The 12,161-nt window shown below is 44.4% G+C and overlaps 1 protein-coding gene across 5 annotated transcripts in view; it reads left to right on the forward strand.

Annotated features, from left to right (window-relative positions):
* The first annotated feature begins 382 nt into the window (after positions 1-382).
* KDM2A (lysine demethylase 2A) overlaps positions 383-12,161 on the forward strand; it is a 113,467-nt gene continuing 101,688 nt past the window's right edge. The window contains exons 1-2 of one of the 5 annotated variants that reach the window (XM_066252175.1): positions 383-462; positions 2,564-2,692. In XM_066252175.1, coding sequence (XP_066108272.1) covers positions 2,651-2,692 — 42 coding nt within the window. In that variant the 5' untranslated portion in view covers positions 383-462; positions 2,564-2,650. Of the gene's footprint in view, positions 463-496; positions 1,366-2,563; positions 2,693-11,524; positions 11,548-11,572; positions 11,645-12,161 lie in introns of those variants that run through there. The other 4 variants (XM_066252176.1, XM_066252174.1, XM_066252178.1 and 1 more) reach the window with 4 other exon arrangements.

Below are 12,161 nucleotides of genomic sequence, written 5' to 3' on the forward strand. Positions count from 1 at the left end.
GTAGGAGGCGGTTGCGGGAAAATTGGGCGCTTCTCCCCACTGCTGGGGGGCTGTTGTGCTTTGTGGGGGGTCGGGGGTCACCACCCTCCCAGGAGAGGTGGGGGAGGGCCGGCGGTGCAGCTGGCCGGCTAGGGGCGGGGTCACAAGCTTAGTGTTTGTGTGTGAATGTGTGGTTCCAACGAGGGCCGAGGTGGGGGTGGAGAGCGCGCGCGGAGGAGGAACCGCGGCCTGCGCGCAGGCGCGAGCAGCGGGCCGGGCCCGACTCGGGAAGGAGGCTGGCGGGGAGTGGGGGCGGTGGGCCTGCGGGAGGGCCAGCAGCCTGATGCGGGGGGGGCGGGGAGCCGCGTCGGTGTCGCCGGGCGCGGGCGTTTCGAGGCCGACGCATCCGCGCGTGCGCGCGCTGGCGGAGTGTCCGCGTAGAGGAAAGTGACGCGTGCGCGTTCACGTGCGCCCGGGAGAGCGGTAAGAAGCGTAGGGAGGCTTGAAGGGGAGTGGGGGGTGGAGAGGCGAGCCGGAGGAGGGGTGGGGAGGCGGCGCCTGCGCAGTGTGCCGCGGAGGAGCTGTGTGTATGTGAGAGTCTGACGGGTTCAAAATGGCGGCGGCTGCTTCAGCGGCTCCTCCTGTGTGAGGGAAACAACACCCCTCCCCGGCAGCGGCGGCGGCAGCGGCGGCTGCGGCTCGCAGAGCACCTTCCCGGGGCCTGGGCCTGTCGCCACTCTGTCTGTTCTGGGCAGGGGGCGCTCCGGGAGGAGGGGCAACGCCAGGGGGGCCCATCCCCCGGAATCCCTCCTCTGCGACTGGGGAGTAGCCGGGGGCTCGTCCCGTAGCGCGGAGCCCGGGCTGAGGGGGAGACGCGAAGGGAGACCGGGCCCCCAGGCCGGCGCGCGGCGCCGCTCCCGCCCTCTCCGCCCCCCGGGGCCGAGGCCCGCGTTCCGGGGGGCCGGGGCGGCGCGGGGAGCCTCGGGCCGGCCGGTCTCAGCTGATCGGCCGCCGCTCCCGGGCTCCGGAGGCGGCCGGGCGGCTGCTGGGCGAGGGCACGGCGAGGAGGGCGCTCCCGGCGCCGGGGCCGGCTTGGGCTCGGGCTGCTGACCGCTGCGGGTCCGGGGGAGGCGGGGGCGCCCGGGCTGGGCGCCGAAGGGTCGCGCTCCCCTCTCCTGACGCCGCCGACTCCCGGGCTCCGAACCCAGAAGAGGAGGTTTGATTCAGCAACTGTTTCCTCTCTTCTCCGGGTCTCTCTGACCCTCTGGATATTGGGTTTATCCACGGAAAACGCCGAGGACGACGTTTGGGATTTAATTTTTTCCTCTCAGTTTTTGGAATCTTTTACTTCTTACTTGGACAAGAACTCAAGAGCAAAAATCCCCGGTGAGATTTCCTTCTGCAGCCCTCCCCCCACCTTGGAAGTTTAGTTCGCTGTGTTATCTATAAAGACTTAATGTAAAGTTTCTATTTCTTTTTCCGATGGGCGAACCATTGAAACGACTTTGCCAGGGAGAGCCCGGCGCGATCTGTCCTTTTCCCTCCCCGGCCCTGGCTGCTCCTAAGCCCGGGCGACCCTCGGCCAGGGGCTGCAGACGCGGTTTCTCTCCCGACTTGAGGCCAGGGCTCCCTCCAGAATGGCCCTGCCGCGAACTGTTTTTAGCAAACTGTGTCATCGGGTCCTTGGGTCTCGTAGCACTTTTGAAAGGATGCTGTTAACGTGGCCGTAATGTAGTTAGAAAAAGAAAACAAATCTGCATTCCCTATGGAAGCCATTATCCATAAGAATATTTAGAAAAAAGAAACCTTTTTTGGTATTATGGATCGATCCTCGAGCAAACCTGTCTTTATTTAATTTCTGGGAAAGATGTATTTTACTTATATATGTATATGTAGAACCAATTATTACTTTATTCGTAAGGCTCTGATGGAATTTTTGTCCCTGATTTGCAACTCTCTTGAATTTGTTTCAGAGTTGTACACATCTTGGGTTGGAGTGGAGGGTTGGTTTGGGATGAAAAGATCCGGGGAGTCTAGGAAGGAAGGCGACAATTGTCGCCTTCTAGAGGAGAATGGGAAATTGTTTTGAAGTCTTTCTTCAGATCCTAATTTCTTGTCCTCTTTTTATATGGTTAATCTGCCCTTCTTTCATTTACCAGTTTGAGAGGACTAATTTGGTTAGGATTTGGATTAGTCTAGTGTCTGCTTCACCTAGTCGGCTCTCTGGAGGTAAAAGTCCTGCCCCCTCCAACACCCCCCCCCCCCCCCCCCCCCCCCCCCGGTGCTAATGCTGCCTTGAAGGGGGAGCCTTGCTAATTGTATTCTGTGGGGAGAAACAAGTGGTGTGGCCCGACCACAGGGAACTGAAACCAGCATCTCCTTTGGCCTAGGCCTGGGACTGTTGTAATGCGATTAATGTTGGTCATGACATGGAACCACTTGCCCAAGAGCAGAGATCCCAAACTGATGAAGAGGAATCAGATATCCCAGAGAGCCTTTAATTTACACTTATTTTAAACACTTCTTGCTGTGAAAAGAAAACTTGAGTTTAAGTTCTCATCTCTGCTCATATCATTATTCTTAGTGTTGCAATCAATCTGGTTCCTAAGGAGGAAGAGGAAGGCAGCCCTGGAGTGGTTTCTTTACAGTAATTTCAACTGAAGAGTGAGAGATGGAACCCGAAGAAGAAAGGATTCGTTACAGCCAGAGACTGGTTAGTATTTTCCTTGTCTTTTTTTTTCCTCCAATTTTGAAGCAGAATAACTATAGTGTTTCTATTTATGAACATACTCTGATTACAACTTTTCAGGGAGAGAAGGTATATCACTAACTCATTTGGGTTTTATCCAAGTTGTTAGAGCCTTAATATTCATCCTGTTTGGAAAGAGTTATACGTAGCCTTTAACTTTTTAGAAACCATTGTAGTCAGGATTTTGTGGATTACAACGTGACAAGGATTCCTAATTTTGCAATACTGACATTGTAATAATTTGAATTAAGTTAGATTAAAATGTAAATTTCAGAGGCAAAACTGAGGAAGGATTGATTAATATTTTTTTTTTTTTAAGATTATGGTGTGACAATTTGTGTCCCTGAGCTAAGGAGTAGAACTAGGGAGTCTTTTTTTTTTTTTTTTTAACACTTTCAAAGGTTTGGGGGGGGTTGGGGGTTTGATAGAGAAAAGATAGAATACTGCACACTGATGAAGTTCTGTATTTTGTATTTCGGAATGGATGTCTGATATCTTGAAGGAAATTTTTACTTAGTAATGGTCTGGAGGGAATTAGCTTGTACTATGTGCATATGAATCCTTGCTCCTGTAGGCCCTGCTTTCCTCTCAAGGGTTCCCTACTGGAGTTCAAGAATTTGATTTTGTTTCCTTAGTCAAAGAGAGCTTTTAATATTCTTACCATGTATTTATTTCAGAAATTTGAATTTGTGTTTGTATAGTGGGATTTGAGGAAAGCCACAGAATTGTATGTATTATGTGAAATTTGGTGGGCTGAAAGACCTACAAGATCACTAGAGGAATTTATGGTGGTTTTATTTGGCTCTGCGTTTTTAGATTTAGTTTGGAGGAGATAAAGAGTAATTCTTTAATCCATTTTCTGATGACTTCCACTCTTTTTGAGAAAAGATTACTTTTTTTTTCTTTGATGTGACTGTTAAAAAGATGTAGAGTAGTATATTGGGAAGTATATTCAGCAGGCCTATGTTCTGGCAAGCTTTATTTCAGAGATTTGCCACTTTTCTCCCAACCCATGTATTAAGATTATAATTCTTTATCTCTAACTTTTAGGAGTAAAGTGTATCAGTAGTAGAGTTTTGTACATTTAGAGTTTATTTTTGTTTTGACCTTTCTCGAATTAAACTTACTTTGGGAAAAAAGAAAGAGAATACTTATTATATCAAGTTTATAGAATTGTTGACCCTCTTTCATAAATATCTGAGGGATATTGGGATCCAATCTTTCAAAGGAAGAGCCTTTCATCAAGGAAAGTTTTCCATTTTTTTAACAAGGTAGTAGTAGGGAGATACAAGGTATTTGTGATTTTGGTCCTGGTAAGATTTTTTGTTATTAATTATAATGATTGCTACCTGTTGTTGCACACATAACCCCTTTCCTTATTTAACATTTTTTTCTCTTGGTTCATGTGCATTTGTAGCCATGTTAGGTAAAAAGGTACATCAGATATGTTGGGGAATCTTAGAATTTTGGGTAATTTTCAGTTTAGGGTGACTGATACCTATTTTCCTTTCTGAGATTACATGACAAAATTATATCTGAAGTGAAAATCTCTTCTATAACATAACTTTTGCTATGAGCGCATATTGTTGGCTTATTTATGTGGCAGTTTGCCTGCCAAACTTTTGTTCTCTCTTCATTGAGTACTTGCATTACAGAATTCTCTACTGATTAACTTAGATCTTATTTGAGGAATTTTAAGGCTAACATAAAGGCATAAAGGCTAATCTGTATAGTAGTGTGTGTGTGTGTGTGTGTGTGTGTATTTTTTTAAACCCTGTATCTCCCTTTAAAGTAGGTCAAAGTATAGAACTTAGGTTTGTTTTGTAGTAATTGGCCGTGGAACATAAAGCTTGAAAGAGAGATAAAACAACAGGTTTACTAATTTGGCCTAGTAATTAAATTTTATGTTGGTGACATATAGTATGTATTTATTTAGTTGAATTGAATCACATAGTACATTGACTATCGTGGTACTGACTGTTAACTTCATGTTGTTTTGGAGGACAGTACCTAAATGGTCATCCCTCTGTAGCATACTGTTAAAATAGCCTCTTGGGAGAGAAACGTTGTACTATTAAAAGTCTTGCATCTGGCCTGATTAGGCGGTGGCGCGGTGGCACAGTGGATAGAGCGTCAAACTGGGATGCAGAGGACCCAGGTTTGAGACCCCGAGGTCGCCAGCTTGATTGCGGGCTCATCTGGTTTGAGCAAAGCTCACCAGCTTGGACCCAAGGTCACTGGCTTGAGCAAGGGGTTACTCGGTCTGCTGAAGGCCCGCGGTCAAGGCATATATGAGAAAGTAATCAATGAACAACTAAGATGTCGCAACGAAAAAACTAATGATTGATTGATGCTTCTCATCTCTCTCCATTCCTGTCTGTCCCTGTCTATCCCTCTCTCTGACTCTCTCTCTCTGTCCCTGTAAAAATAAATAAATAAATAAGAAAAAAAAGGTCTTGCTTTAAACTCATTTCAGAGCAAAAATGATTTTTTAAAATTGATCTCAGAGAGAGGAAGGGAGAGAGAGAGACATTAATTTGTTCTCCCACTTATTTATACATTCATTGGTTGATTCTTGTATGTGTCCTGACTGGGGATCAAACCCGCAACCTTGGTATTATCAGGAAGACACTCTTAACTAACGTAGTTACCTGGCCAGGGCAAGAATGACTTTTTTGTACTCAGGACCCTTTACCTATCTTTAAAAAAAAAGTTGTATTTTTTCTTTATTTTTAAAGTTTTACTCATTTTTTAGGAAGAGTAGAAGAACAGAAAGAAAGGGGTGGGGGGGGAGGGGAAACATCAACTCACAGTAGTTGCTTCCTGTATGTGCCTTGACCCAGCAGGCCTGGGGTTTCGAACTGGGGAATTCAGCGTTTCCAGATCTACACTTGATCCACTGTGCTACCACTGGTCAGGTAAAAGTTGTATTCTTACTAATAAGAATGCTATTTGTGATTTTACCTACATAGCTTTTTCAGGCACACAGGATGAATTTGGTAATAAAATATTGATATATGTTTATATCATCTTTATGCCAAGTCATTAAAAAAAATCAGAAATAACTAGTTTTAAAAATTAGCTTGTCTTTTACCAAACTGTTATTTACCTATTATATGTTGAAGAGAATTGTACCTTTGAAGATGATGTGCATGTGTAGATTTGGAGCACAAACTCTACTTTCTGGAACCAGGAAACTTAGTTTGCAGCGTAAGAAATGACATGGGAAGGCTCTTGTAAATGACACTGTTTGGCTTTTTAAAGCAAGAGGTAGACTTTTTTTTTTTTTAATGAAAAGATTAGTAGGCTTAGTGTATGAATTCCTAGAACAAAGCCTGATAGATCTCCAAGTCAGTCTATACTTCAAGAGAGGGACAGAAGCTTCAGTTTTGGGGATGGGTGGATATTTGGTTTTCCTGAGATAAAGGTGGTTTGTTTTTGTATTTTAATAACTTTAGATGTAGGATCATATTGAAAAACATTGACAGGTCCTAAAGATGGAACTTTTTTTCCCTCTCATTTGGTTTCAGGAGCCGAAGTGTTGGAGTAGTTTTGGATGTTTGTGATTTTATTTATATTTAAATACTCATTTATTGGGACTATTCAATATGATGTCTTACAGTTTCTTAGTGTAAATGTTAGTTAAGTCCTTAGTAATTATAATTGATGATCTTTTAGGTTTTTGAAGTCACACTGATTCTGAGTAATTCTTATTGTATAGAAAATCAAGGGCTAAATAATGAGTGTTTAAAGTAAATGCTGCCTGGGCCCTGGCCAGTTGGCTCATTGGATAGAGCATCAGCCCCGCATACGGATGTCCTGAGTTTGATCCCTGGTTAGGGCACACATGAGAACCAACCATCTGCTGCTTTTCCCCTCCCTCCCCTCCTTCTTGCTCTCTTCTTCAGCAGCCAGTGGCTCAATTGGTTTGAGCTTCAGCCCCGGGCGCTGAGGATAGCTCAGTTGATTCAAGCACGGGCCCTAGATGGGGGAGGGGGCTTGTTGGGTAGATTCAGGTGAGGGCCCAAGCGGGAGTCAGTCTCACTATCTCACCTCCTCTCACTTAAAAAAAAAAAAAAGGAAATACCTGGCCTGCGGTGGTGCAATGGATAGAGCAGGGGGTCCCCAAACTTTTTACACAGGGTAGTCAGTTCACTGTCCCTCAGACTGTTGGAGGGCCGGACTATAAAAAAAAACCTATGAACAAATCCCTATGCCTGCACATATCTTATTTTAAAGTAAAAAAAACAAAACGGGAACAAATACAATATTTAAAATAAAGAACAAGTAAATTTAAATCAACAAACTAACCAGTATTTCAATGGGAACTATGGGCCTGCTTTTGGCTAATGAGATGGTCAATGTGCTCCTCTCACTGACCACCAACAAAAGAGATGCCCCTTTTGGAAGTGCAGTGGGGGCTGGATAAATGGCCTCAGGGGGCTGCATTTGGGGACCCCTAGAATAGAGTGTTGACCTGGAACACTGGGGTCGTTGGTTCAAAACCCTGGACTTGCCTGGTCAAGGCACATATGACAAGCAAGGCACAATTAAAGTGAAGCTACTATGAGTTGATACTTCTAGCTCCCATCCCCCTCTCTGTAAAATCAGTAAAAAAAAAAAAAAATCTTAAAAAAAATGCTTAAGATTTCTATGCTAAGTAGTATGATGACCTCCATTTTTAATTTGGGACATTTTTATTTTTGGCTGGGGGGGAGCTTTTTTCATTTTTATTGGGAAAGATGACCTTTGTTATACTGGACTATAATATCTGCCTTAAACTTGTATGGTAAAATTCACTAGCCCTTGCCAAAGGCAATTGTAGAAACAAATGAACACCTAAATCAATGTCAAAGAAAGTAAAGTAAAAGAAGTTTTTTACTTCAGGGTAGAAAGTTATGTAACCTGAAATTTTCTTTTCCTCTTGAATTTACCTAAGCCTGAAGCGTTATTTGAAGGGGGGTGTGTGTTGATTTATTTAGGATTTATTTTGCTTGTCAATCTTGATGATGAGATTAAGAGATATTCTTTTTTTTTTTTTTTGTATTTTTCTGAAGGTGGAAACGGGGAGAGACAGACAGACTCCCGCATGCGCCCACCAGGGGCGAAGCTCTGCCCCTCCGGGGCGTCGCTCTGCCGCTTGGGGCAGAGGCCAAGGAGCCATTCCCAGGGCTTGGGCCATCTTTGCTCCAATGGAGCCTTGGCTGCGGGAGGGGAAGAGAGAGACAGAGAGGAAGGAGGGGGGGTGGAGAAGCAAATGGGCGCTTCTCCTATGTGCCCTGGCTGGGAATCGAACCCGGGTTCCCTGCACGCCAGGCCGACGCTCTACCGCTGAGCCAACCGGCCAGGGCCAAGAGATATTCTAAAGGATATTATTACGTCATTGGGTGTTCACTCCTGTTAATGTGCCTTATGTATGATTTTCTCTGAAATAGTTCTGTTATCATTATCTTTGTAAGAAACTGAGAGCACTGAAGCCATGATGATATTCTTACCTTTCTTTGGGTTACCCTTGAAATTGTCTCCCCATATTCAGCAATTACCAGATTATCTATTTTATAAACAGTCCCACTTATTTTTTTCCCATTGGTTTGAGGTGGAGGGGTGGGAGGGAGAGAGAAGCATCAACCCATTGTTCTACTTAGTTCCCATTTTAGTTGTGCATTCACTGGTTGCTTCTTGTACGTGCCCTCCTGTGACCTTGGTGTGCTGGGATGATGCTCTTTTCACTGAGCCACCTGAACAGTCCCACTTTGAATAACCCCACTCTAAGGTCTTTTGACTAGGAATAGACTAGACAAAATAAAATCTTCAATTAAATTTTTTTTTATTGATTGATTTTAAAGAGAGAGAGAGGAAGGGAGACAAAGAAAGAGACAGAAACATCAATCTGTTCCTGTATGTGCCCTGACCAGGGATCAAACCCACAACCTTTGTGTATTGGGATGATGCTCTATCCAACTCGGCCATCTGGCCAGGGCAAAAATCCTCATTTTAAGCCATTTTTTTCTAGCATGATAGTGTCATATTGTTACCAACTAGGAAAAAAAGTATAGATGGTTTAGAATGTTGAATTTGCTTATTTGTAATTATTTCATTAGCCTTAACAACTTCAGTCTGTGGAGGAGTACATTGTTCTGAGTGTGTCAGCTTCCTTCCTGATGATGTAGGGAAAACTTGCCCATTTTTGGGTGATTCAAAATGCAGATAATGAGGTAGCTAATTCTTTTTTTTTTTTTCATTTTTCTGAAGCTGGAAACAGGGAGAGACAGTCAGACAGACTCCCGCATGCGCCCGACCGGGATTCACCCGGCATGCCCACCATGGGGCGACGCTCTGCCCACCAGGGGGCGATGCTCTGCCCATCCTGGGCATCGCCATGTTGCGACCAGAGCCACTCTAGCGCCTGAGGCAGAGGCCACAGAGCCATCCCCAGCGCCCGGGCCATCTTTGCTCCAATGGAGCCTCGGCTGCGGGAGGGGAAGAGAGAGACAGAGAGGAAAGCGCGGCGGAGGGGTGGAGAAGCAAATGGGCGCTTCTCCTATGTGCCCTGGCCGGGAATCAAACCCGGGTCCTCCGCACGCTAGGCCGACGCTCTACCGCTGAGCCAACCGGCCAGGGCCGAGGTAGCTAATTCTTTATTTTTACATCAGCTGTATTTTGGGGACCCAGAGTAAGGGCTATATTTAAACTCTATCATTTTCTCTTGTTTTATCTTGCTGAGCACTAACAATTTACTACTATACTTAAATTTGTATATATCTCTCCATTAGCATAAACTCCTTGAGAGTTAGGACTTTTGTTGTTGTTTATGGTGTATTTTGGATGCTTTGAATAGTGCCTGATACATAGAAAGTGTGCAGTAAGTATTTGTTTATGTTGTTGGAAGTCTTGATACTTTTTTGTACTACCAGCTTTCTTGAGTGCTAGGAATAGACCATCAGAATTGAGGAGAGGTTTGTGTACAGGGAGGAGCAAAAGATCTGCATATTATGTTTGTGGTGCACATAAGAACCAGAAGGTCTAAACTATAACAGATAAAAACTTATGCTTAATACATACGCTAGACTAGATGAACACATTTATAATGTTTGAGTCATTAGAAAAAATAAGAAAATGTCTAGTTAAATTTAAAAGCTCAGTCTGAATTTAAGTTCTTCTACCTCTAATGTCTGAACACTGTCAAGGTTTTTGCTGATTCTTAGACAACCTTAAAGTTGTGAAGCTGTAAGTAATGGTATTTTTGTTATTCTCTTTTTTTTTTTTTCTTTTTCTTTTTTTTTTTTTTTCTTTTTTCTGAAGCTGGAAACAGGGAGAGACAGTGAGACAGACTCCCGCATGCGCCCGACCGGGATCCACCCGGTACGCCCACCAGGGGCGACGCTCTGCCCACCAGGGGGCGATGCTCTGCCCATCCTGGGTGTCGCCATATTGCGACCAGAGCCACTCTAGCGCCTGGGGCAGAGGCCAAGGAGCCATCCCCAGTGCCCGGGCCATCTTTGCTCCAATGGAGCCTCGGCTGCGGGAGGGGAAGAGAGAGACAGAGAGGAAAGTGCGGCGGAGGGGTGGAGAAGCAAATGGGTGCTTCTCCTGTGTGCCCTGGCCGGGAATCGAACCCGGGTCCTCCGCACGCTAGGCCGACGCTCGGTATTTTTGTTATTCTCAAGTATTGGTTTTGGTCATTAAGTCAGAGAATTGATATATTGACTATAGACCATGCTGAGGGACATACTTTTTTTTTTTTTTTTTTGTATTTTTCTGAAGTTGGATACGGGGAGGCAGTCAGACAGACTCCTGCATGCGCCGACCGGGATCCACCCGGCACGCCCACCAAGAGGCAATGCTCTGCCCATCTGGGGCGGTGCTCTGTTGCAACCAGAGCCATTCTAGCGCCTGAGGCAGAGGCCACAGAGCCATCCTCAGCGCCTGGGCCAACTTTGCTCCAATGGAGCCTTGGCTGCGGGAGGGGAAGAGAGAGACAGAGAGGAAGGAGAGGGGGAGGGGTGGAGAAGCAGATGGGCGCTTCTTTTGTGTGCCCTGGCCGGAAATCGAACCCGGGACTCCTGCACGCCAGGCCGACGCTCTACCACTGAGCCAACCGGCCAAGGCTACATTTTTTATTTTATATCCTTAAATTTTTTTCTCCTTGGGAAATGGACATCCTTAATCAGGTTCATTAATTTGCTGTTTATTTTATTTTGGAATAGTACTTTTTATTTTGCATTGTGCTTTCATATTAAAATTCAATTAACATTTAGCGTATATCAAATGCTAGGTTAGGTCCTTTCATGTATGTTACCTCAAAGCAACCCTGTAAGGTAAACTGTATAGTTTTAAAGTTGAACTTTTTTTTTTTTTTGGAAATGGAAGCTTGGGGAGGGGTCTTGCTTGACTTGCCCATGATCACATTTGGTCAGGGGTAGAACCAGACATTGAACCCCATGTTTCTTCTTTCACACCATACCATCTCTCTTGTGATGCATTTTATACAGAAAACAAGTGATACTCATTTCTGTTGTAGGAAGTTGTAGACTAAGTACTTTCTCTTTTTGAGACTACTTTATAATTTTCTTTTCTAACAGATGCCTGCCTAACATCCTAAATGAAATATAGCTTTAAATATTTGATAGCCATTATTTAATCATGTTTAAAAAAAGATGGGCACATTCTTTTTGTGAACTTTGCATTTATTGCACTTAATCTATTAAAACACTAGTATCTGTGTAGTTTGTATATATGTCCAGCCTTTTATTTATGCATGCCACTCATATCATTGTTTTCTGTTTTAAATTTTAGGTACTTGGGGGTTTTCTCTATCTGTGAGTACTTGGTAAAAACTAAAACCATAAAGATAAAAGGCAGCAGATAGTGACCAAACGTGGTTTTGGCAAATACAGTGGTGAAGGCCTCCTTCAGGTAGGTAGAGAGGAGGAGGGAAGAGGGTGGCCTTGTAGGAGGTAAAGACAGAATAAGCTGTACTGTGGAGTGGGAAGCCTGTATGGTTTATTCTGAAGACAGCTATTAGATCAGTAGGATTAAAGTAAAAGATTTATTTTGGGAGGGAGGTACTGTTGATAATGTTGGGCACACATTTTAAATAATTATGAAAGCCATGTATGGAAAATAGAGAGCCATAGTTGTAATTTATTTTTAATAGGACAGTAATTGATCATAGTTTTAGGAGTAATCATTTTGCAGTTTTAGATCAGGGAGGTTGTCTAGAAGAATACCAAAATAAGTTACCTCTTAAGGTGAAAGGTAGTGAGACTCTAGGGCAGTGGTTCTCATCGTGTGGTCCTCTCACTAGCAGCATAAGCATTATCTGGGTATCTGGGAACATGTTAGTAATGCACATGCTTGGGCCCTGCCCCATACTTGACTAAATCAGAAACTCGAGTTAGGGCCCAGCAAAATGTGTTCTTACAAGCCAGGT

The sequence above is a fragment of the Saccopteryx bilineata genome, chromosome 1, assembly GCF_036850765.1.
Source record: "Saccopteryx bilineata isolate mSacBil1 chromosome 1, mSacBil1_pri_phased_curated, whole genome shotgun sequence".
NCBI lineage: Eukaryota > Metazoa > Chordata > Mammalia > Chiroptera > Emballonuridae > Saccopteryx > Saccopteryx bilineata.